General features: G+C 40.3%; 1 protein-coding gene across 2 annotated transcripts; it reads right to left on the reverse strand.

Moving 5' to 3' along the window:
• Positions 1 to 1,275: 1,275 nt before the first annotated feature.
• pax1a (paired box 1a) lies at positions 1,276 to 5,693 on the reverse strand. 2 transcript variants are annotated; one of them, XM_086274394.1, is made up of 5 exons: positions 5,407 to 5,693; positions 4,151 to 4,780; positions 3,016 to 3,149; positions 2,331 to 2,544; positions 1,276 to 1,881 (listed from the first exon to the last, which is right to left on the reverse strand). In XM_086274394.1, exons 1-5 carry the CDS (start codon positions 5,408 to 5,410, stop codon positions 1,778 to 1,780), a joined length of 1,086 nt encoding a protein of 361 aa, XP_086130520.1. In that variant the 5' UTR covers positions 5,411 to 5,693; the 3' UTR covers positions 1,276 to 1,777. The 2 variants fall into 2 exon arrangements, with proteins under 2 accessions (XP_086130520.1, XP_086130519.1); XM_086274393.1 differs by having other exon boundaries at positions 1,775 to 2,544.
• Between the last annotated feature and the right edge of the window lie 19,563 nt (positions 5,694 to 25,256).

Below are 25,256 nucleotides of genomic sequence, written 5' to 3' on the forward strand. Positions count from 1 at the left end.
CCTGTCCAGGGTGTACCCCGCCTTTCGCCCTATGACAGCTGGGATAGGCTCCAGCGCCCCCCGCGACCCTGAAAAGGATAAGCGGAAGCGAATGGATGGATGGACAGTGTTAATCCACTTTTACTGGTGAAATATGCAAAAGTGCGAAAATATTAACGAAAATATTTATTTCTGACCCAAAGTACAGTTAGACGTTTTGCATTGAGACAAACTAGTGGATTCATACACAACGATAAGTACCATGATAACATGTAAGACCCTGCCTCACATACCAGTGGGCTGGATTTGTTAAAACGCACCATAAATAGGGTCGATTGACCCCCACACATAGAGGCCAAACATATAAGTGAAATCATACATGACAAACGTGGTCACAAAAACCTTCAGTGGCGCACAGTGACGTCTATTAAGCTGTGAGAAGTCTTTTCGTTACGGCTGGTACAGTACAGCCAAACAGGTCACAGGAATAAACAGTTTACACAGAGAGAGCGGGCAGAGCCTATAGGCCTGTATGGGAAAATTCTCGTAATTTCTATGCGGGACAACAGATCCCACAGGCGGCATGTGGGTGGATTGGACTGTCAGCTGCTCTCCTGCACACACCGTTCATTAACGTGTATGATCAGCCCTCAGATTTTTATCACGGTATCAATTACAGGCCCGATAGCATCAGCCGAGGCGCCCAGCCAGTGGGGAGCTCTTTGGAAGTGTAGGCAGGTTATGCCTGTGTAAACACAGTAATTACCTTTCCCGGTAAGTAGTAGTACTAATCATTCTACCAATATAAAGAGTATAAATCCAATCAAAACATTTTCTCATAAAAGGCAGGCTCAAACTTAATCTCTTTGTCATCGATTCAAACAGGTTACAGGTCATTAAAAGCCTCAAAAAAGGCCAAACGACGCTTTCACAGCTCTTTATTTCACCACCGCCTGGAAAACGGACAACAGTAATATCTGGCAATATCTTAAAGGCCTGTGCCATCACCAATATAGCCAAAGTTAGATTTCAGGGTCCTAATGGTAGGTTAAATTTCTGGTAATCAAAAGCATAATGATTAAGAAAAACTGGCACGAACTGGGGTGAGCCGACCATGGCACTGTCACGGGCTGAAATTAAAAGAAAACTTTACTTCAGCTTTTTCATCTGATTTCCAAATCATAAACTCATCACCTAGTCCCATAAATTAGGACTGAACCAGCTGGTGTCCTCTCATTGATCAAAAGTGAAATGATATCAGCAGCAACAACATGTGGCATTTAAGAAAAAGGCTTTATTTTTGAATATTTACAATGAAATTATAAAAATATATAATTAAAGCTTTGGCAAATATTTTACATTTAGACAATTTATATAATTTGTTCACATCGTTGAGTCACTGTAGAGTCATGGCCACAAATTAAAGATAAGATAATGATAAAAATGGCGGATTACAGACCAGCTCTGGTTTTAGGAAGAAAACATCCAAGGCGGAGGAGACTTACACAATGTTTTTTGATTTTTTTTTAAATCCTGCAATCTCAATTGGAGAATATACTGTCCAGCAACATGAAGGGTTTCAAATGAAAAACAAAGAAAACTATCAGCCAGTGCGGGGAAACACCGATACATCCATGCAAGCTTACATTCATATGGCCGCAGAGACCGGCACTCATAATGCACGTGATCTGGCCCGTGTTTAGATGCAAACAAGCCGTTAGTGTTCAGACTTACTGTCGCAGTTGTTGAAATGAGTTCATTTAAATGGTTGTGGTGACTAAGGTGTTATAATCCCCGGTTATGATGATGAGGTAGGGAGACTGAGTCCGTGCACACTGTTCAAGTCTTCATGTTGCTGCTGCTGCTGCGGCTTGCTCAGGGGACTGGGCGGTTTCCTGTCTCCTGCAAAAAACAGAAGAAATATACAGTGTGCAAATTCCCATCAGGTGATTATTTGCTTCTGTAGAATGGGTCTAAAGAGAACTGTTTTACTTAAGTTTAAAATCCACTTGCTTTCCTCAAACTAGGAACATTTTCAGACGTATTTCCTTAAAAAGTAAGTTGGCTGGCATGAAGTTGTCCAAGTCTGAAAGGTCAATATTTGATCATTGTCATACAGTTAGACTTTCTCTGGGATTGGGTGTTTACATCCGTTACGGTCATTGCTTATTGCAAAGTGTGGGTGCGTGACAAGAGAAAGGCAGGGAGAGAACCGCATGGCCTTGTGCGGCCACCAGCTGAATACATTTCAAAAAGTAAAAAATAAAACAAAAACACAACAACAACATTTAATAAAAAAATTACAAGTAATAATAATAATGATAATAATAATATGCCTGCCTGTCCTGTACCTTCTCGGGCCTGGTGTTTAAAGGTCATCGGGGAGTGGATTTCTCCTGCGTGCATGCTCATCCCGCTGCTTGGGTGGGACAGAGCCGGGCTCTGCGTCTGCCAGTGGTGGTGGCCCGGGGCCACGTATCCGCCTGCTGGCCCACTGTACACCCCGTACTGATTGGTTGGGGAGTAAGCACACGCCGGTACATAACTAGACAATGTCGAGGAAGGCTGTGGACAGGCAGATAAGACATGCGGAAAATAAGCACAAACACACAAAATTGACAGAACTTCTAATTGCAGGCTGTGTGACAGCGGCATGTGGCCTTCGGCAGTGGTTCTGAGAAACGGTGCTTGGTGTTTGAGTGGTTTCGAATACATGTGTTTCACTATAATTTAATTTACCATGAATACGCTAAACTAGAATATATACGCGCTACTAGATTTCCTCCATCGACCATCCACTTCAAAACTCAAAAGACTCGTTTACCCAATAAAATCCCGCCTGAACGCAAAAAGAACTCTGTGGATGAGCCCTTTTTACAGTTTTGCCACAGGCCTTTGTAGCACGAGCATCTGGCATTAAGCACTTTGGACTGTTTCTTTTACAGAAAATAAATTAAAGCAATGCAAGGTGTGCATACGTGTGCAGTTTGAGTGTAGAAAGGTCACGGGCCGTGCAGTGTACCCACAGATTTTTACCTGAGCATATTTTATGTCGGCGTCAATGGCTGACTTGTCAATCCCGTTGACTGTGTGCGCGGCTGGGAAAGCTGCTCTGTTGACACTACCCCACTCCTCCATTTTTGGTGGGTATCCCTCTGTCCCAGCAATTGCTGATTTAGAGACAGTAACTTTACGTTAAAAGTGTGTAAAAATTAAAAATTCTCAGGTTTCAGAAAATCAAAAGAAAAAACAAAGGAAAGGTAAAGAAAGGAAAATGACAGGGCAGTTTTATTTAACGTCATAATTATAAAAGTAGAAGACAGGTAAACAATTTCCTCACTAACTTTTCTTGAGTATCAAACAGATTTAATTTTCAATACTGAAAAATAGTTTTCAAGACAGGATAAATATAATATTTAATACTATAATAATTATAATTACTCCAGCGCGCAGCTTAATAATGAGTAATAAATAAATAAATACAACTGTCTTAAAAAATAAACAGAAAAAAGCTGTTCGGTTAGAAGGCAACAGCAGCTCATTATAAACATTTCTCTCCGTTTTAATGATTTTTTTTTAGGTTTTATTACATAATAAAGTCCTACATGTTATTTTTTATGCGTATGAAAGACAGAGAAAATATAATTGCATAAGGTTTTGAGGAATTTGATCGAGAAAGTATATCTTTAAATAAATATTATATATATATATATATATATATATATATATTTTAGTTCTACATATGTTTTGAATAAATTCAGTTGGAACACAACCGTAGCTGTGAGACCCAACAGTAGATGAGTAAATGAGTAAAATGAGTAAAACACCAGCAAGGCAGAGGGAAAAAAATATAAGGAGTGCTTGAATTATTAGGTTGGATGTAGCAGGTGGGCAAGGTGTTTGTAAATGTATCATCCCATGAAAAGGCCCATTGAGCGTGGCCTTACTACGTTCTGGCTGAATGGTGAAATGGAGGCCTGTGCACATTTTAATGGGCACATTGTCCCGTCTGTTGCCATAGCTGCTTGTACGCAGAGGTATGGAAACTAGTCGTGTGGAATTGCACAATAACCAGCTGTTCAAGTTTATTAAGCTCTTATTTGTGAGAGATAAAGTGTCGTGCATTTTGAAGCCTGTGATTTTAAGGATTATAAAGTGTCGTTTTCCTCACCTGTAGGATCCATGAAGGCTCGTATTCCGAGGATGTTACTGACGGTGTGCGCAGAAGGCCAGGCCCTGGAAATGCTCACATGTCCAGCCGTCACTGGTACTCCAGGAGGGCTGCCCATTTTAGTGCTAGTGGGTGACATAGTGTTGGGGTAGGAATAAGGGTATATGTGGTTGTAGGGGAGGCCTGCCTGCGCGGAGGCTTGCTTGGTGCTTTCATACTGGTTAGGCTGGGAGAGATTTCCAATCTTGTTGCGTAAAATCCTGCTGATCGAGCTAACCGACGGGACATTGTACTTGTCACAAACACCATCAGCCAAAAGCCTGTCCCGGATCTCCCAAGCAAAGATCCCGGGGTCATTTTGTTTGTAGTCCCTGATGTTTTTCACCACGTTCGGCGTCGTGACTCGGGGTTTGCTTCCACCGATGGCACCGGGTAGTATGGAGCCAGTCTCGTTGTACCTCGCTAAAATCTTGCTCACGCAGCCGTGGGAGACTCGGAGTTGCCTGCTTATATCACAGGGTCTAATCCCGAGCTGAGCCAGCTCTACAATTCTTAACCGTATGGCGTTAGGTAGAGGTCGGCCGTTGACGAACACACCGCCCAGTTGGTTCACCTCTCCATAGGTTTGCTCTGCAGGAAAAGAGAAAGATACGAGTTACGTGTTGTTACTCTTTGAGTTGAGTCCACTAATGTGATCAAAGAAAATATTACAGCGTGTTTTTTCATTGCATTTATTCTGACACATATTCAATTAAGCGGGAAAAAAAAATAGTGAGAGGCAAAAGCATTTTAAAATGCTCAGCTGAGACCGTTTGATGCAGTTCAGTTGCAATCCACGCCATAAACCGAGTTCATAAAGCTGATAGCTGGTTAACCTTTACTTTGCAACTATACAAAGTATATAAAGTGTTTGGCTGGGATTAGCCTCCAACACAACAAAAACATAAAAAAATGGCGAGCTCGAAGAATACAAACAAGAGCGCTTCAAAGAAACGCGTCTCACTGGATAATTGGTTCTGTGGTTAAGTTTACGATTTAAAGCTTTAAACAGGCTGTCATTCCTGCTCAGCAGTGCTGGAAAAAATCCCCCAAAGAATAAACTTGTTCTCCAAAAGGTTTTTTTTTTTTATTTGCACATTATCTGAACTTGGAGAAGGGGAAAAGTTCCTTAATTCTCTTTTTACGCAGGCGTGCTGAGTTTGGATACGCTTCCATAAGCTACATGTCACTGAAGCATGCAGACGGTAAAGGCTTACCCATTTGCCTATATGTTTTAAGATGCTTGGAAATATAGGTGTCCTTTCAAATGGCTGAATGCGCCGAGCGAGATCAGAGAAGAAAAGGGAACGGGAGGAATGAGCCCCAGAAGAGAAAACGTAGACCTTTTTAAAATCCTCCGAAAGCAGCGTGCCCGCTTCTTTTTGGAAGCAAGTGCCTGCAAGGTACAATAGCGCCAAAGTGATCTTCATCCGATATATGCAATTTAGAGTTATCCCGGGAAGTCCGGAGCCTGCTGGAATTAATTTGGAGCGTCCTTCAACCCTCGCTGTTATACGCCGAGTCTCTGCTTTGGTTTCATTGGTCGTCCTGTGCTGGAAATGCTCTCAGCCAATACAAACCCCATCCGGTTTAAAGCTGCGCAGCCTCCTGACAGTTTTGCATAGAGGGAAGTGGAGACAGGGAAGCGTTTCATCCACCGTTTCTGGTAAGGACTTGTAATATGGGAGATGTAATAAGCGGGATGACAGTAGAGGTGTAACCTTGCTGAACTCGTTCCAAGTAATTTCAGGTCTAAAATAAAATGGAGCCATTTTTAAGACATGTATTAATATCGATAACGCACGTAGTTCAGTTTGACGGTCATTTTTAATAAATGAATCTCACTCTCGTGAACGTTACAGTGTAATTGTATTCATTTAACTGAAATTGCATCAAATTTGAATGTATGAAACCAGTGACGCGTGTTTATAACAGGGAATGTGTTTGTTTTGTTTTTCTAAATTACCCCCAAAATCTCAAAATATTCTTTTAGAAGATCAGATCTGACACGTTTACAGTTTGTAGAGACTTTTTCTAACTTTTGAGATAAAACAGTTTTGCTTACTTACGCCAACAAATCTTTTTCCTCTTTTTTAATATTGTATATAATAAATAGGCTGACTGAGCAACTCTGGAGTATTTAAAGGTATTATCCCGCAGAAGCGACTCTCTTAGCCACCAGAGCGGGAGGAAACTTGCACACTTCCAGCCTGAGTCTTTTTATAAGCCAGTGTTAAGGCATCAAACATGGGAAGGGCCTCATGTAATCGATACCTCTGTAGATCGCGGAGCTCCCAGACTATGGCTTATCGACTGGATTCCACAGACATACATTATCACAGCATGTTTTCGGAGTTTCCTGTGCAAGTTTAGAAGGTATCGTTTATAAGCTCGCAAAATGTTACTTGTAAAACTTAACAGTCGACCCAATGGTAACAAGGTGTAGTGTCCCCCCCCCCCCCCCCCCCCCCCCCCACACACACACACACAGACACACACACACCAATCCTCACACACAAGGACGCACGCACGCACATAACCGGCCCAACCCCTCTCCTCTCTGTCTCCTGACTACGTCTCCATCCAAAGCTGAAAGCAGGACACATGGAAAGCATCACGTTAGGTCAGAGGAATAGAGTCAGGGGGGCTGGAGAAGATCGCCTGAAAGCTTCATACCTGCCACGGACACGTTTGGTTTTACTGTGGACTTTGTCTGGAGACCAAGCGACCAGATATCACAAGTCCACATGCTGCATTTCTGCATTTGCAGGTTGCAGAGCGGTGATACTGGACAAACATGAGGAAGCATCAGTTGTGTTCGTTGTTGAGTATAAATTCTATTTAAACATTATTATTATTATTATTATTATTATTATTATTATTATTATTATTATTATTATTATTATCCCTTCTCCGCCAGTGCCCGGCTGGCATTTCTCCCCTCATCTGGACATTGTAGGAACTGCACCGGTTCCCTCAGCACCGCCTCAGCCTCCGTATTTGAATTGGTTTCTGAATGTTGCATGGAAACAAAATATCCAAATAAGCGGCATCGATTAAAACCTTTGCATTTTAGAAAAATGCTACACTGATGAGTCAGCTTTATTATTGGATACATTTACGCAGACGTTATAACACTTTTTGCGGTTTTTTCTCCTCGGCTGACGTTGGACAGCGCTTCAGGTTTTAGTTTCCTGAACTTGAAATTGTCATAATTGCATCACGTGCATCAGTAATTATTTGGAAATACTGATAAATGATACCTTCATTTTGAAAAGTAAAAAAAACAAAACAACTTTGAATACCGGAATATGAATATATGCTGTATCACATGCACATCTTCCACTGGACTGCATTTTTATTACCTAGCGTTTGTCTCTGTGAAATATATTTATTTTCCAGTCTTGGAAATCTGAATTTCTTGGCTTCCGAGCTTCTCGTTTCTCAAATTCAGATGTTTAAAATGATACTGAAGTCAGAAATATGGACGGGAGCGACCTGATTTTCTGCCGCGTAAATCCAGGATGGGTCAGTTAGATAAGAGGCTTCTAGGTCGAGGTCGGTGGTGTGGCTGTATTACAGGAATAAACGAGATTTGACTAAATTGTTTGAATTATTTGTATCCTGTGTTAATGTGTTAGACTGTTGGAACATTTTCTCTCCATGAAAGTAAACCGCAGCTGCTGCAGGTCTACATTTTGCACGCATGTCAGGTGTACGTTGAACCGTCTGACTTTGTCAAGTGTGACAAAACAAAGCAACCTTGAACCGCCCCCACGTTTTTTTTCAGGAGTCACATTGTATCATGTATATTCATAAAATACATGCCCACATAAACATAAATAAATAAACCCAAAAAAGTGCTGTTCAATATCCAATATTTAATTTTAGATCTGAATTTTTTACTCAATGTATTTTGAGGAGCAGTTTGCCCGTGACTACTGTGACAGGTGCGTGGATATTTTCAGATGTTTTCATTTAGCATGAGCATTGATAATGGGGATAATTTGAAGAACAGCAATAAAATTCACGTTATTAAATTCTGTGCAAAAGCAGCTTTTAGTGTGTGTTTACCTTAATTTTTATTCTAGTTGCAGTGCGTAAGACGAAACTGCAACGTGCAGCATTATTGCGCATTAATGCGTCTAAAGCAGGCTTTTACTGTGAAGAGAAACAAGTGTGATCCGTAGATTAGATATCTTTCCACGGGGAAATCATTAAATGTATTTAGTCTGTATTAAATCCTGCTGAAAAAAGTCAGCCTCTGTTCAGTCTCTTTTTATGCCACCCGTACGTGATGACTTGGGTGTGAGAAAACTTAATTTCATTTAGACCTGCCTTTCGTTTAAACAGGCCTCATTGCATTATTGTAAATGTTCTAAAATTTAACTTGAGAACATGATTTATCATAAATATTTGATTACCTGCGAGCATATATAAAATAAAACGAAGCAAAAAGAAACAAAAAGAAAGTACAAAGGTCTCCAGGGTGTATATTTTCCCTCCAAATCGCTTTTAGATCAAACGCAAGTTATCTCATCCAACTGACACCTGACACCCGTAAGGTGCAGCGACCCCGGTCGGTAAATATTGATGCTGGTTTTAAGTGGCATCAAAGGATTCGCTTCCTCGGGTGTGCTTTGTCTTTAAAGTTTTAAGGTGAATTTAAAGTTATATTTTTCGTTGTCTTAGAGGGGCCTAAAATGTTGGAGTATGGTTTTCGTGTGTGTGCGTTGGAATTTAGTGATCTGTCGGAAGCTGTTGTACAATTGTACTCCTTTGTAAATGGGGGAGAAAGCTGAAATTAATGAAGAATACCTAGCATTTTCGTGTGCATGCACAGTAATGCCTCTGTGCAAGTCTAACGCAACCCAGGCCTCCTACTGGCTTCTTGGAGTGAACAAAAAATGCAAACACATTTACGTGATGAGTACGTGATGTTTACATTCACCCTAAAAAGTGTGCAACTGTCTCATCTCTCACCAGGTACCAGGACCCCCTATCGTGCCACCTATATAGACACCCCTGTCTTTCCCATTTCAACAAAATCAGTCGGCTATATTTTTTGACATGGTTTCAATTTTCTTTCCACAACCGAGCGAGCCATATTGTTTTATTGAAGAGCTTTTTGTGTGTGTCTACGGTTTTGATTTAGTGTTTGTGAGTTTAGTGATCTCAGCCCTAAATATGGAAATTATTAGTCAGGGTCCAGCCTGCTCGCTTTGAGCACACCAGGAAGAAGACTGCAAGTTTAAAGCAAAGTGTCAGAGAAAGTGCTGAACAGAAAAAAATAAATACGCACCATTTGTTTTTTAAATTAATTAACTTATCTTGTTTATATTTGTGCCTGTTGTTGTTGTTGTTGTTTGTTCTGGTTCCATAAAAGTTTTGACTCAACATTTGCCTCTTTTTCAAAATATCACTTGTGCGTGATTTAGAATATTTTTAGCCTTTCACGGGTTCTGTGTGGTAAGAAGCCCTTTTTGCTCATTATAGGAAAAGGGGAGAAATCAATGTTTTTCTGTTGAAAGCCAACCAAGCTCAACCTGTAAAGAAACACAGATTCCTTGGTAAAGTATCCCCCTCCTTTACAAAATAAAGTTTGTCCATTCCTATCTGATCTAGAGGCGGTGATGTGTAGTTTCTTTGTGCTCCTGCTGGTGAAGTTCTGCTAAAAGGAGGCTGGGAAGGCAGCAAGCTCAGTTCTTTTATAGCCGCAAGACCCACTCTGAGCTGCAGAAGACGCCTAATGAGGGTGTGCAGCAGTGCCATGTGAGACATGCCAGCTTTTACCAGGCTGGATAATTGCTCGTGACCTTCACTAAACATGTCTCAAGTGTCTGTGTGTTCTGAACGTACTTCTAATTGTTACATTGAGGGCAACGTCTTAGGATTACACACTCATTGTGAGTGTTTTTGGATGGAAGCCCAGGAAAGTCAAATGTTTTAATTCTGTTTACAATGGGGAGGTGCATTTGTAGCTTGATCTGATGGCATTTATGCTTGAATTAAATGAGCTATGGATGCTTTCTGCTTGTAGTTTACACATCTCAGTGACTATAAAGACTACCAAAACTTTTCAATTAGTACGTCTTAACGAGCTATTTTGTTTTTCTTACTTACTCCACAAGTATGTCATTTTCCTATGGAAAGAGTTCCTTCTGAAATAGGTGGGCTGAATTTGTTTTCATGCCACTGCTTGTCCTCAGTAACTCGTACCAACCCCTAACAGCCCTGCTGCATGTCAGGGACAAACTTGGTTTTCATTAAACTGGAAATTATAAGAAACAACAAAAAATACAAAGAAACTAGTGAAAGTATTAAAAGAAATCACATATTTTACAAACTAACTTATTTGAGCTCTCAGTGCAGGTTTATTAAAAAAATTATTTACTCAGAATTTCACCACAGGTAAACGTGTTACCTTTTTAATATGACCCACCACTTAGCATCAGTAGCAGTCAATACGGCACAGGACACAAAATAAAAACTATACCTGGGTCTTCATTACACTGGGACAGAGCTCAAGTTACTGGAGCTGTCTCTAAGAAATCTGTTTTTTATTTATACTGTCTTATTAAGTTAAAAGAAGTTAAAATTGTTAAGCTAACAGAGACAATGTAGCATTACTATTTGATTTGTGTTTAACTTTGGCAACTTAAAATCATCTTGGCTCGAGTATCAAGCAAAAACGAATCTTTATGGAAAGCGACGCTTTAAGCAAAAAGAAATGCTGACAGTGTTTCTAAACAGCCTCTTTAGATGCCACAGCGGCATTCATACGTAATGGAGAATTTATATTTAGGTAAGATTAAACTGTAAGCCGTCGACTTCCTTGTTGTAGCAGCTGCATTTTCTGGAAGACTATAATTTGAATGCAGAATAGTAATTTCTCTGGATATGAAAAGGTGCCTGTGTTTATTGTGGTGTTTTTAATTAAGATAGAGCACATTACTTCTAAATTAGAAGCCATAAGATGACAATCTGCTCAGCAAAAGATAACTTTGCTCAACAGCATATCCATGCTAAGCATCTGCTAACAAACTAATGAAGATGTGACCGAATTGCTTTATCAGATATGGCTTCAAATTACTTACAGAAAGATCAAGAGGTCAAACTTTGAGTGTGTCACACTAATGCCAGAAATGATTGTGCAGACAATACGTGCCATAACTATAATACTATAATATAGTCTGCTGTTTATTTTTGCATCTGTTTCTGTCTCTTTGGGAACCATTCAGCTGTATTTTCTTTTGGAGCAGAAATATTTGGTGAGACTTTAGATTGTGCAGAGTCATTAGAGGCCACAGTCTCACTCCTATGTTTCATCTCACATGGCTATACAATAATAAAGCAGAGTGAAGGGCTCCCTCTGTGCATAAGCAAAGTAGTGATGATTGTTGAAGAAGTGAAACTCTCTTGCGTGTACAGTTTGATGCTCCTGTGTCCACTCACTTATGCCCTGTTGTTCTTTTTTGGTGATTCAAATGGTCTGAAACACCCGCAGGAACCAAATTCAAACTGCTAAATAAACAATATAGTCAAATATTTAAAAAATGGCAAAATCTTTTTAACGGGATTTGTTTTCTGACATATTTCCAAAAGCGCTCATTTGAATTGTTACTACATCATTAACACTCACGCTCACAGTCTGTCCAGTCTGTTCTGCCATAAAACTTTTCTAGGCATTGTTTTATGCACCTTGTACTGCCATGTATGGTTTTTGTTTGCAAGTGGGGCTTTGCTTGGCTGGATCTGTTGTCAATTAAGGAGGAGCCTTAATTACTTTTGGAGCACTTGAGACTGTATCCATGGCTGCTGCTGATTCATGCCTGCCCTACTTGGAAATCAGCCCAGGGAGTCAAAAACACTGGGTCACATGTGGAAACTGACATTAACCTTGTATGTTGAATCCACAGTACTGCTGTAATGTTTTTGATTAGCGTTTAACCTTTTTATTTTGTTCTTTGTGTTCTCAGATGAAAGCTTTGCTCGGCTAGAGCATTAGGATATCTGTAATTAAAGCAATGATAATTATCACCTCAAAATGAGCCTCTCTTGAGCTGTAAATCCAGTCAATTGTTGGGATTGCAGCTGCGCCAAAAATCTGTGCTTCTAAGTTTAAGAATGCCAGATCTATAATGGAAAATTCTGAAAAGGGACATTCAAGGTCTTCTATCGAATGCAGTGTGATGTTGTTTTCCGCCAAACCAGAAATCAAGGCCTTGGATGGGCCTTTTTTATGTCAGGGATAGGGGTACTGTATCATTTCTGACAGTTGCTCCTTTTAAGATTAATGGGCTTATGAGAACCATGTGTCTTCTTCCAAAAGCCAAGCTCAGTGTCAGTCAATGTTACCAGCATGGTCATGTTGTCCTGACAAAAAGAAATCCCAAAGAGATTCAATATTGGTGTCACAACACTGGGCAATCAGAATCTGCCTTTTGAAGGTTGCAGGAACACACAGGCTGGTAGTTACAAGGTCTTATTTTATAATTGTCACAAAAACTAAAGTCATTAATTTACTAATATGTGAATCCTAAGTGACACAGGTCTTCTTCCCTTCAAAATAGTTTATAGAGGTGCAGGGATCTCTCCTTGTACTCTATCAGTTCACTGACCTCACTGAACCACAGCCAGATGCTTATAAATACGTTCCCTTATTTCTACTCTTGCGTAGATGCCAGTTGGGCCGGGAAGCGGGTTTGTTTTGGGAGTTCTCAGTATTTTTCAGCCAGGGCATGCTTTCACGTTTCTAATAAGAGAACTGTGCTGACTTCCTGAAATGCATATGCATTCCTACTTGTGGTCGTCTGTCATGGTGGTGATCTGTTGAAAGCTACCAAACCCGAGTCCAGTGTCCGTATAATGAGGACTTGTTTGTCCCAGCACTTGAGGATTAATCAGTGGACGTCTCTCCTCTACGAATTGTGGTGCCGTACTGCAGGAGTCGACATTCAGCAGAGAAAATGTGAAAACTGACTCCAGTCTGGGTAGGTGAGGAGTTAAGTCTGCGTCAAACCATGTCAGAAACTCAACCCACATGATTGTTTTTTGGTCACATCTGGACACATTGCTTGTAGAAAATGCATGTGTAGCTTTTAGTATGCAGGGATCCCTTATGTCCCTTACTAATTTTCCATATTCTAAAGCTAATTATGTGGCATTAACATGTTAATCATGCTGAGTAAAAAACACTTTAAAAAAAGAAGATCAGGCTTATGAGCGGAGATCACTTCAACCTAAAAGGAGTGAGTGAACTTAGCTCACTCATGCTGGTGGTGAAATGTCTGACATGTTTGTACTGAGTAGGGACAGACAGGCCTGCAACCAAGCCTGGACTTGCTGGCCAAGAAAAAGCCCCTCATTGCTCCCCCATTTTCCTCAACATGCCCCTTCCTGAATGAATGTGCTGCGTAGCTTTGCCTATTTAGTCACTGCATGCACAATAATGAGCAAGCGTGCAAAAATCTGCACATAAGAGTGCATATAAACTATGATGCATGTGCAATTCTGTGTTTGTAAAGCAGTAATGCAGTAAAGACATAACGCTGTGTGATTTGTACATAGCACACTGCATACAAATATACTATATTTGATTGAAAATAGGTTTGGAAATATATTTTAAAATATGCACTGACTTTTAATGTGTTACTAACAAACATGTGTCATAAATAAATGCTTTTAAAAAGCCATCTCACCACTCACCACCATTTATTTCGCAAAAAGACCACCTGAGCCTGTCTGATGTAAAGTTGGGAAAGTTGTGCCAGAAGTTTTTAAGAAATCTCTGTATGCAAGGTGCAAGGTTAAAAAGCACACAAACATAATCGTGTAGTGGAAAATAGTATGTGGGGACATGGACACATAAAATGTTGATCATTCAAAGTTGAAAAAGGAAAAATAACTTGAAATGTTGACAAACAATGGAGGCACATTTTCATGTTTTTACAGCCAAGGCCTTTTGTTTTGTAGCTAAACTGTGTTCAGCATGTCTAAGCAAGAGGAATGTCCAGTGATTGAAATCAAGCTGACATGCAACTGAACATTTGTGTCAACAAGAAAGCATTATGCTCACTTAAATAAAAATAAGAATAATTCTTCTCTGTTCTTATAAACTTACAAAGTGTAGCAAAAAACAAAGCAAAAACAGAGAAATGATCCGATGAATTGGGAATGTTTCGTCATTATTGAAATGTGTTGAGCCCTGGTGCCCTGTGCCTTTCACCCAAAGACAGCTGGGATAAGCTTCAGCTCCCCTGCAACCCTGAATTTAAAGAAAATGGTTAAGAAAATGAATGGATGGATGATGGAACTAAATGTGTTGGAAGAAAAAATATTGGTAAAAAGATTTTCTTTATCCCAAAAAGTGCAATTTTTTAAAGTAATTATATAAGGCCACTGAGACAGCTGAAAGGATAAACAGTGTAGCTGAATTACTACGGTAATCATTTGTGGCAACAGCCACGAGCAAGATCATGATTTGTGTCAATATACCGTCGAGATCAGCTGTAATAATGATTGTATGTGTGGCAGAGCCCACATGTGATGATGTTATTTGTTGGAACAACTTTGGAAAATGGAAAATGTAAAACCGCGATTGCTCAATGCAGTGTTGATGTAACCATATTTGAACTGTGTACACCCATATCCAGCTAATTATGGGCTTGGTCAGAGATCACATTGAGCTTCCTAGAAGACTCACGGTGTTACGAGATGTCAAGGAGAACTTCATCCAGTCTAATTAGAGGACATTTAGCCTCCACAGAAATTTGCTACATACGGAAATTATCGGTGCCATTATCGTGCAAACACTCTGGTATTTTGATCCACTAAAGACAATTTATTCAAGATGATGAATTAAGTTTCATGCTGTGTAGTGTTATTTTAAACGGTTTTAGTTGTCACAGAACAATTGTCAATGGATATTCTGAAAGAGTGGAAACTTGTTGTCAACAACTGTGTTGATAAATCAAAGCCTCTCTGGTCTGATACGTGATACAATTATCTAAACTGAGAGGTTTATGAGGAGATTTTAAAGTGAGCCCATATGCTGCAGACCACAACCTGCTGCCACATCTCCAAAACATTCAGCTCCATGCTCAAGTGCTTCCTCCCCTGAAAAAAAGAAAAGAAAAAAAAGCTCCAGACCTCCCGTCCGAGATAGAGAAACAATTACAACATCAAACGAAAAGTGCACAGCACACTTCGTAGATGAGAGGGTTGAGTCTTTCCCTGGCAGTGCAAAGTGTTACTGGCTGAAAGCCCCCTTTACTTAAATAGATGTCAAGGATTTCCCCATGACGCAGTGCACAGGATACTTAGCCAAAGGCAAGAGGATAAAACAAAGCTTAGGCATTATTGTTCTTTGTCACTCTAATGACGAAGAACATACAAAGTCTATTTTTTATGGATGAAATATGACTACACAAAATCCAGGAAATAATACTCCAGCTTTACTTTTGAGTTATTATATTTTTTGCTTGTCATTTTACACTTTAGTCTCTATTGACTTACCCAGATTGCTTTAATCACAAACCTAACATGCTTACAACCGCCTACCCATCTCACCTTAATGGTGTGATATGTGGATGAATACATACATTTACTGGCTGCTGTATTAGGGACTCCTCTTAACCTGCCCATTAACACAAATTTTATTTAAGCAATCACATGGCAGCAGCTCGGTGTGTTGAGGCATGTAGACGTGGTCAGGATGACCTGCTGGAGTTCAGAATGAAGCTGCTGAAAAAAAGAAAAGTGATTTAAGTGACTTTGAACTTGGCGTAGTTACTGACCAACCCCAGAAGGGCTGGACTGACTGTTTGAAAAACTGCTGATCTACTGGGATTTTCCCACAAAACCATCTCTATGGTACACAGAGAATAATCTGAGAAGAGAAATTTCCAGTGAGCAGGAATTCACTGAGCAAAAAAGCCTGTTGATGCCAGACGTCAGAGGAGAAGGTACAGGTATCTTCGACTTAAATAACCACTCGTTATTGCCATGGTATGCAGAAGAGCATCTCTGAAAACACAGGATGTCAAACCCTGAAGCAGTAGAAGGGTGGCATCCCTGGCATATGTCGCTAGAAAACAGAGGCTACAATTCACACAGTCTCTCCAAAATTGGACAACAGATGACTGGAAAAACATTGGCTGGTCTGATGAGTGGTTCAGACTGCTGCTGGTGGGGGTATTTTCATGGCCCACCACAGCTTACCTGACATTCTGACCATCCCTTTGTGATCACAGACCTTCTGATGGTTGCTTCCAGATTATTATATGCACACGATTCCTTGAAATTATGTTGGAATTACTGTATCTCATATTTTTTTAATCAATTATTCAAATGGGATACATATTCCATTTATTGGGAACCGCTTTCTGTCGTGGACTGATACACATTTGCTGTTCTAGTGTTCCCCAAGAGAGCAGGGATTGGACCAAATTACCGTAACAGTGATTTATATAATGAAGAAACATGGTAACAGCCCTGTGGCACAGAAGGATATATCAGGTGACACTACAGAGGGAGTACTGGCCCTGGTTTATCGTTCAATTATCGTCTGCATAGATTCACTGATCAGTTTTTGTCTGTATTTAAAGATGCAACTCTATCATGCAAATCTATGAGCAGCACATCAGGCGTCTGTGCTTCAGCTCTACTGAAGAACTGTCCTGTGGTCTGATGACTGTGGACAGTGTGACCAACCAGCTTGTTTTCAGCACACAGTTCAAAAGCATGACTGCAGTAAACTGGAGCACGTGGCACATGTATACAAATTTTACAGAAGCAGCTTATGCTGCCATCCAAAGACTCTCTTTCTCTCAAGATATTGCTTATTTGAGCAAAGCAATATAAAAATTACATGCATACACTTTAGAGTCATGGCTTTTTAGCAAATGAGCGTGGGTGCTAAACCTGTGTGCCTGCAGTCCAGACTTGTCTCCTTGGTGAATACATTTTTGTGTATTACAAAAAAGTACAGGAGGCCTGGAAGTGTTACACAGCTGAAAAGGAGTGGAAAATATTTTGTTTTCAAAAATACATCAACTGGTCCCCAGAGTTTCTAAATACTTACAAAGTGGTGATAATAAGGGATGTTATAATTCTGTCAACCCCGCTTTTCACCCAACGACAGCCGGGACTGGCTCCAGCCCCCCGTGACTATGAATTCTAAAAGAAAATAGACAACATGTTTTGTCATGTTTTAACATGACAATATTTTTTTCCATTTCATTTATATTTTTATGTCTACATTTAGTGTATTTAAAACATGATAAAATAGGAACGACACTTGACCCAAGAGCAGAATCCAGAAAGATGGCAGTTTGGAGGCAAGAGTTTGGCTCTCCAGGTTAAACTGATCACGAAATGAAAGTATGAAAAGCTGGTAGGAGAAGACTATCCGGCAACGAGGGGAACGATGTGTGAGCAGAGAGCAGACAGGCGAGTCAATCCTGGCAGAGTCGGTGCTGAAGAGCTGGATAAAGTCAGACAGACACAACAGACAGGAGAAAGAACTGAACGTAAACCAGTGGAGATAAGGGGGTTACAAGGAATTCAGCAATAACAAGAAAAACTGGACTTGTGCTCATCAGTGAGCGTACGTGTCAGTATCACCATGCTTGTGAACTGAACAATAGAGACTGACACCCACAACTGGTGTTTATAAACTGCAGGATCCCCGACGAGTCTCAGGTGTGAGAATCTCAGGTGTGCAGGATGCATGGCCAGATAATTACACATGCCACGCACAAACAAACACACAAAGTTTGTTAGTAAGTGCTTCAGTGACTCCACATTTGAACCTCTTCTTCAGCACTATTATATGTGTATACACAAGGAAGTATTTTCACTTACTTTCTTTACTCTGTGACCCCATAAACAAAGTAAATAATAACCTTTCTTCTTTTTGTTAAGGAAAAGCATTACTCTACAAACAAAACATCTCACTGAGCAGCTCACCAATAACAGCCACAAGATATTTCCATTTCCATTATGGCTGAAAATGTCATTCGCATTCAAAGGTGCTAGCACCACCTGATCTGATTTTGTGGCACACCTACACACCACCTTCAGCTTTTGACTATCATAACACATAATACAGGAAAGATAAGTCATTGTCTGGTATTTCTTTAGCAGTGTTGTGACCTGTGAGCCGTCTGAAAGTGATACTCGCTCTTCAGACACTGTTTGACTAAACCAAGCGAGATGTTATTAGCACTCTGCTGTTAAAATGTTTGAGTTTAAGCTAAAAATGGATTTATCACTGTCTGCCTGTCTTCAAATGATTCATACCGAGCCATTCTCTGTCCTCTTTTGCTTTTTTCTGAACTGGAGCCAAGACAAGTGCAAGCAAGTTCTGGAGGACAGGTTTGATTGGCTACTGTTAATAGTTTTCTTTCTCTGCATACAGAGCTCAGGGCAGACACCAGGTTTTTCCATGTGAATGGAGCACAAATCTGAGCATAAACCTTTTTAAAGCTAAAGCAACATCATTTGTTACAAAGGGATGTTTTGCAAGCTCGTTAGCAGTTGCTTCTAAAAATGTGAGTTTACTCTCAGTGATTAGATGCACAGTGAAATAAGTCTGTCTTGACAGAGGCCGCACACCTTTAACCACCCTGCCCTACAACTAATTGGGTGGCTACGCAATGTGGGAGAACCAGCTGGTGTTAGAACTTTCCCCATAATTCTGATATGTAAAGACATTCATACCACATTTCTCTTTACTTCATAGCACTCTGGGTCATATCAAGTTCCATGGAGAGAATGCAAATAACTGCGATAACATCGACAAGATGGTGCAAAGTGATGACACGTTTGCAGAATCAGCCTGTCTAACGAGGCCTGGGTCACGGGTGGCTGAGAAAGCGTAGTTGGGTCGTCATCATCTTTAAGCACCGACGAGAAAGACTCGGCTACACATTTTTCTGGTGAAAAGGCTGCCGAAAGCAGATGGTTCTGCTGGGGGGAGAGCTGCATCGTAACTTGTGCAAATCTCAATAACTGGAGCTAAAGAGCCACAAATATCCTGTCAATGATAGGTTCAAGCTGAGTGCAAATGTAAATTTCAAAGAATTAATTTTCAATGAACTCCATATAAACTAAAAATGAAAGTATTAACGACATGTCAGTTGGCCTTCCTGACCTTTTAACTAATAATAAGCCAAAGAGCCGTGAGCTAATAACTGGAGCAGCAAAATTATGACTGTCGGGCTGAAGACAACTCCATTCTTCTCTCCATTTAGTCTGCAATGACATCAAACTGAAACACTGCAAACACTGATTTGATGCTTTTTTTTTTTTACAGTTTGTTAGGTAAGTTTGTTTCCACGGTGAAAGACGTATTTGTTTCTAGAAAATATCACAGTCGCATTCCTATTATCTCTTTTGTCAGATGCCAAATACCCATAGCAATATGCTTTAATTTTTCCAGAGTTTTCCTTCATCTTTGCATGACACACACTGATAGATGGTGAAGTATTAAGAAGGGCAGAGAGAGAGATGGGGGGCCAAAGAGGGCAGAAAGAGAGCATGGCTGAGCTTTATTGCCAGAGCGACAGAACAGAGACCTTGGTGTGAACTCTCTTTTGGGGGGGTTTACATATAAACACGTTCAACATGCAGGTGGAAATATGGGTCTGTAGGGGTAAATAAATAGTCTTGGTTTGGAGTTTGGGACATTTTGCAAACAATGGAATTTTTCAGGTAAACTTGGACTTGAAAGCTCCTTAGAAATGAAACTACTTCTTACAATCTGTTCATTGCATGGATAAAACACCTGATGAGAAGACTGGGGCCTCAAACATCTGCAAATTAACTTTAAAAACTTTTTTCCTAAAAACTGATTTAAACTAGAACCAAAAAAGTGAAATCGTGAAGAATTCACCCAGGTGAGTTTTTTCTTCTGTGATCCAGTATATTTGTAAATTTCAAAATTGCTCTACAACCCTTCTGTCGCAGACTTGAGTGCAACCTGGTACAAACACGCCACCACCTGGCCTAAACTGGAAGTTGCTCACTCGATTATTCACCTGCAAGACGCAACCTTGATCTTATGTTTTCTTCTGAACTTACTCAGAAAGCCTTTTCTGTGAAAGAAAGACATTGTGACCTCAATCACTTCCACCTCAGCCATGCACTGCCGCTCATATCTTTCATCGTTTCAGTTTATCATCCAGTAGATGGCAGCATAGGCTCATATAAAAGTATATTTCGGGTCCTTGTCCTGTGAAAGCAAGATTTCCTCAGTGTATATTCTTCCCATTTTTACTTTTTCTGACTTTAAATTTTTGCATCTCATTCTGTAGTAACCTGTTTGCGCAGCTCTTTGTCTCTGTCTTGGTACAAAACTGCATTAAAATGTCTTCAAAATAAAAGCAGAACATGTAGAGGGGATCTAAATTGAAGAGATTACCAGATGGTGGCAGTCTTTACCCATTTTCCGACCAGGTTTTTTATCGCCTTCTCTTTATGTGTGCAGAGTGAAGAAAACAGAATAACTCAAATTAAAACTCAACTGTAGTTTTGTAGTTTCACTTAAAAAAAACATGACAGATATATTCCTGAGAATGATGCGTGTCTCAGCTGTGCCACATATGTACAGTCCATAGCTAAATAAGTGCAGGCATATTTGTATAATTAGAAAACGGTAATGGCATGTTACAAATCCTGCTGTTTAATTTCAAAGTCTTTTAGGTTGCACAAAAATTTTGGTAGCTGATATAATTTGGTACAGCCGCAAAAGGAGTTCACGTTGCCAAGGACTTCTCTGGATTAGAATATGATACAAGTGCTGAAAAATTTGACCCCGCATTGTCATTGTTAATCACTGAATCTCCTTTCATGAAAGCATCTCAGCTGCGGGACAAAAGGATACAGAGACCACACATTTAGTTCGGAGAATGTAATATCTCCAAATGTCTCAGCAGAACCGCAGCGAGAAGTTGAAAAGACACCTGTGATTGATGTGACACTGTATGAAAAAAATATTGACAGCTAAGCCCACATTCCTCATCGGGTTCGGCGGTGTCAGCTTCCTTTTCTCGCCATCCTTCATCTGCTCAACCCTCGTCCCCTCCACGATGAAAGTCGAACAAATCTGCTGACATTGATCCTGTCTCCTCGGCTGGCCTAATTTCATTTCAGCCTGAGAGAGACGGCTATCTCCAAAGATCTTGACAGACAATTGTATTTACTATTTTCTTTTCACAAGCCAATAAAGGGGGAGCAGTTATTGCATCAGATTATATGAAAAACCGTTTAATGATTCCAATTTATAACTCTAGACTGAATAATGATACAGTTAAGAGCTGACAGGCCATGATAAATGAAGGCTCATATAAAACATATTTAGTGTGAAGAATGGCTGGAGATGAATTGCGCAGTGATACAAACTCATGATAAAGAACAGTAAGAGCCACTAGAAGACTTAATAATGTGCTATTCATTTTGAAGTGATTTTGCTGGTTAATAAAATAGCACAAATTAAAAATATATTTATTGTGGAAAGATGTCTGGGAATATTGCCCCCATGTCTCCATACACATCTACCCGCACCCACTGTAATCGGCGCCTATCTCTTTAGACTGAACCCATCAAGTCCTCTGCGTCTCTTTGCATCACCGCTGACTCTCGGTGCACTTCACTGTCACTGAGTTGCTTGATTTAGTGCACACATGCTATATGATTTCTTCCCCAGTATATATTATCAGCTTGTTCCAGGAGCGACTAGCGACATCGTTCGCGACACTGTTTGGACTAGACTGTTAAAATTTAAACCCATAAGACTGACAGATAGATCAAAGCTAAATTATCAATGGGGCTTATTGTACAACAAGTAAACGATTCTGCAAATGGATACGTTTGCGGTGTCAGACACATCCGTTAATATGCGACATCCTTGAATTGCAGAGGCAAAAAAATACATTCATCATTCACAGGAAAGGACTAACATGCATTCACGGTTGCTGAATGTTGTGAAAAACCATGGTCAAGTGGTGAACCTTTTAAAATCATGGTCAAGGACCAGAGTCTATAGACAATGGTGGTGGGCCAGTGAATTTGTAATATCTTTTCACACAGAGATAGATGTTGAACCTACCAGAAACAATGTCCACCCCTCTTCCTATGCATCAAGATCCTATTCTGGTGTCAAAGGTGCTTTGATAGAAAAGGCTCTAAAAGTGCCTTTGTGTTCTAGCTATGGAGAGCAGAGTTACACTCATTTTTTTTTTGTATTATTATTTTGTGAAGAACAGCAAACGTGATGTATCAAAAGGCCTTGATAGAAAAGCAACCACTTTAAAAAATGGAAGAGGAAACAATGACTCTCTCCATCTTCAGGTGGCTGTCCAGACATACATACGCTGTCCTCATTGTTGCAGGGTAATTTGTGGACAGCAAGGATGAAAACACGACTTCTGTACAGAGCTGATGATCACATGTAAATGAGACTAAGGTGTACATAACATTTGTTGAACACGAAACGAGAAAATAAGTCAATTATCCCAGGATCGTGCTGACACTGAACACCTGAGACAGATGCAGCAGACCCTGGTCTAGTCTGCTGTACTCCATCAAAGGATGGTGATGATACGGGCTGCACACATCAAATGACTGTTACATGAAGTCATATTTAAGATGGTATCGGGTTTGGCGTACTGTATACTGTACAAATCTGATTAATTTTGTTTTTTCCTTGTAACGCTAACGATTAGCCAGGATGTTGTGTTTAGACTTTGCTGCAATAAAATCAAATTTTCAGAGAAATTCGATGCGATGAGATCTCTAGAAATCCAGTCCAGAGAAGAAACTCATTTTGGCTTTGGAATGGAGTAACACCAGACTTCCCTGCTCATTCAATCACTTTGTTTTTTGATGAAGTCTTGATAATCATTGACTGCATGGCCTATGAAAAAAAAAATCCCGATGACTTTGGTGACCCTTTGATTTGCCCAAGTGTTACCAGAAGGTGAAAATTTTCAGGTTTTCTATGAAATATTTCGACAGATGCAGCACTGGCAGGCTTCAATTTATTAATTCTGTCCAAAACCTTCTAAAGCGGTGACATTCTCAACAGAGTTAAACTTGTCTGTGAATATTAGCAGTCTAACAAGGTAAATTGCTACGGGCCATATTGTTCTCATGTAAAAACACTACTTAGCATGTTTATTTTTCACTAACTGAGCAGACTAAGACTTACATACAAAAATATATTATTGTACCTTGCTGGAGCATTTTAGTACCACAACCATTCTATGCACAAAGTTTCCAATTTTTAGTTTTCTAGGATTTTTTTCTACGTGGTGTGATCGTTTACTGATTAATGTGTGCAGATGTGTAATGTGGACTTTTACCAAAATGTTAGCTTAATCCTCTCATAAAGTATAAATTCTCTCTTGTTAGGTAAAATTTTGGAAACACGTACATATGATTAAGGTGTACCTATCTTTGATACAGCAATCAAAGAATTAATCTAACTGTAGTTGGTTGTATCCAGCCCGTAGCTCATAAAAATGAGAGACGTGGACATCCGTGAGACATAGATGCAATCACCTGACTGTTCCAGAGTCCGGCTGAGCTCTTTGACCTCTCAGAGCCATCTTAGCAACTCCCTGAGTCCTCATCGCTCCGGACACCCACACTCTCCTTTTTTGCCACCTCTTTTAGGCCTCCCACCCAGACCCTCACTACTTGGAGAAGACCCCAATCCAAGGATCTCCTGAAAGGGCTCTGAACTGGCCTTTGTCTGGACCTACTGCAGTGTCCCTTTATTTACACAGTCTTTAAAGCTATATGTTCTCTTGTCTCTTAATTGCATTGGCCTTTGCTGCCCCTTGGTCAGTCAATACCATCTCTCCGATGACATCAGCAGTTCTATTCAGCAAGGCATTTCGAGGTGATGGGTGTTTTGTGGGAGAGCTGGTGGGAATGAGTTGTGCAAATTTGGACCTGCAGCTTTTTGTCATTGTTAACCTTTTTCATGGTTAGATTTTATATTGCATTGGTGTGGTACATGTTTGTAAACCTTCAACATACATAGCTATCTATCCATGTCCTTGCATTTGTTAATGAACATCACAAAAGCAGTTTAGGAGAAAAGGGTGTTTTCTTCTGCTGCATGCCAGCTGGCCTTACATATAGACTCCAGCACTCCAGCAATCCAGGTTTATAATGTGCAGTGAGCTCACCTATGGACATAGGTGAGCTCACTGCACATTATAAACCTAGCAGCAATCCAAACAATTTTGCTGACCCTTAACTCAGGAGGAGAGCAGGAAAGAGAAGAAATTGACATGCCTTTACCACTCCTGAGTGTGTGTGACCAAGCACATTAATCATAAGAGGTCTAACCCTCTCCTGTGTCCAATTCAGCGATGATTCTCTAGTGCAGCACCATGGAAATGTTTAGACAGAGCCGGACATAATTATCTTTTTGTGTACTTTAATAAGGAGACATCCGAGTGCTCCGATGATAGGGGCACACGCGCCACAAAACTACCGTACAGTGATATTATCCCCTTCATTCGGTGTAATTAAAACATAAATAATTAAATGCCACTAACTAACATAACTGGTATGCAAATTTGATGATTTAGTGAGTTGAAGAACACAGGGATTTTTTTTTTGCCAAATGGGGACCATTTAAAGTTGACCTTTGGAAATGTTATTTTGAATGCAATGTGATGGTGCTGTTTAATTTGAAGAGGTACTTATCTCAAAGTCAACATCTTACTTCTGTTTTCCTGACGCACACTCAGTCACCATATATTAGGCAGTAGCCTGGCAACCACAAGAGTAGAGCTGTACCAAATGGACATGTTTGCAATATGACAGGCCCAGTGTGCTCCTTACCGCTGACCCTGCCTGCCATTTTGTTTCTGTCCTGCGAAGGTGTCAGTGATAAACGTTACCTTGTCTCAGCAGGTGTGCCTGGATGGAGGACCCTGCCGCACGGAGGGGGTCACCAACCCCACAGTGTTTCCCCCATTTATTTGAATAATGGCCCATTAGGACGGCTGGATATCCGATGTTAAAGTAGCTGTATGTGTCTCCC

The sequence above is a fragment of the Aulonocara sp. 'chitande type north' Nkhata Bay genome, linkage group LG19, assembly GCF_057382095.1.
Source record: "Aulonocara sp. 'chitande type north' Nkhata Bay isolate Kocher_YH1m ecotype deep benthic linkage group LG19, A_spYH_male_GT1.1, whole genome shotgun sequence".
Classification (NCBI taxonomy): domain Eukaryota; kingdom Metazoa; phylum Chordata; class Actinopteri; order Cichliformes; family Cichlidae; genus Aulonocara; species Aulonocara sp. 'chitande type north' Nkhata Bay.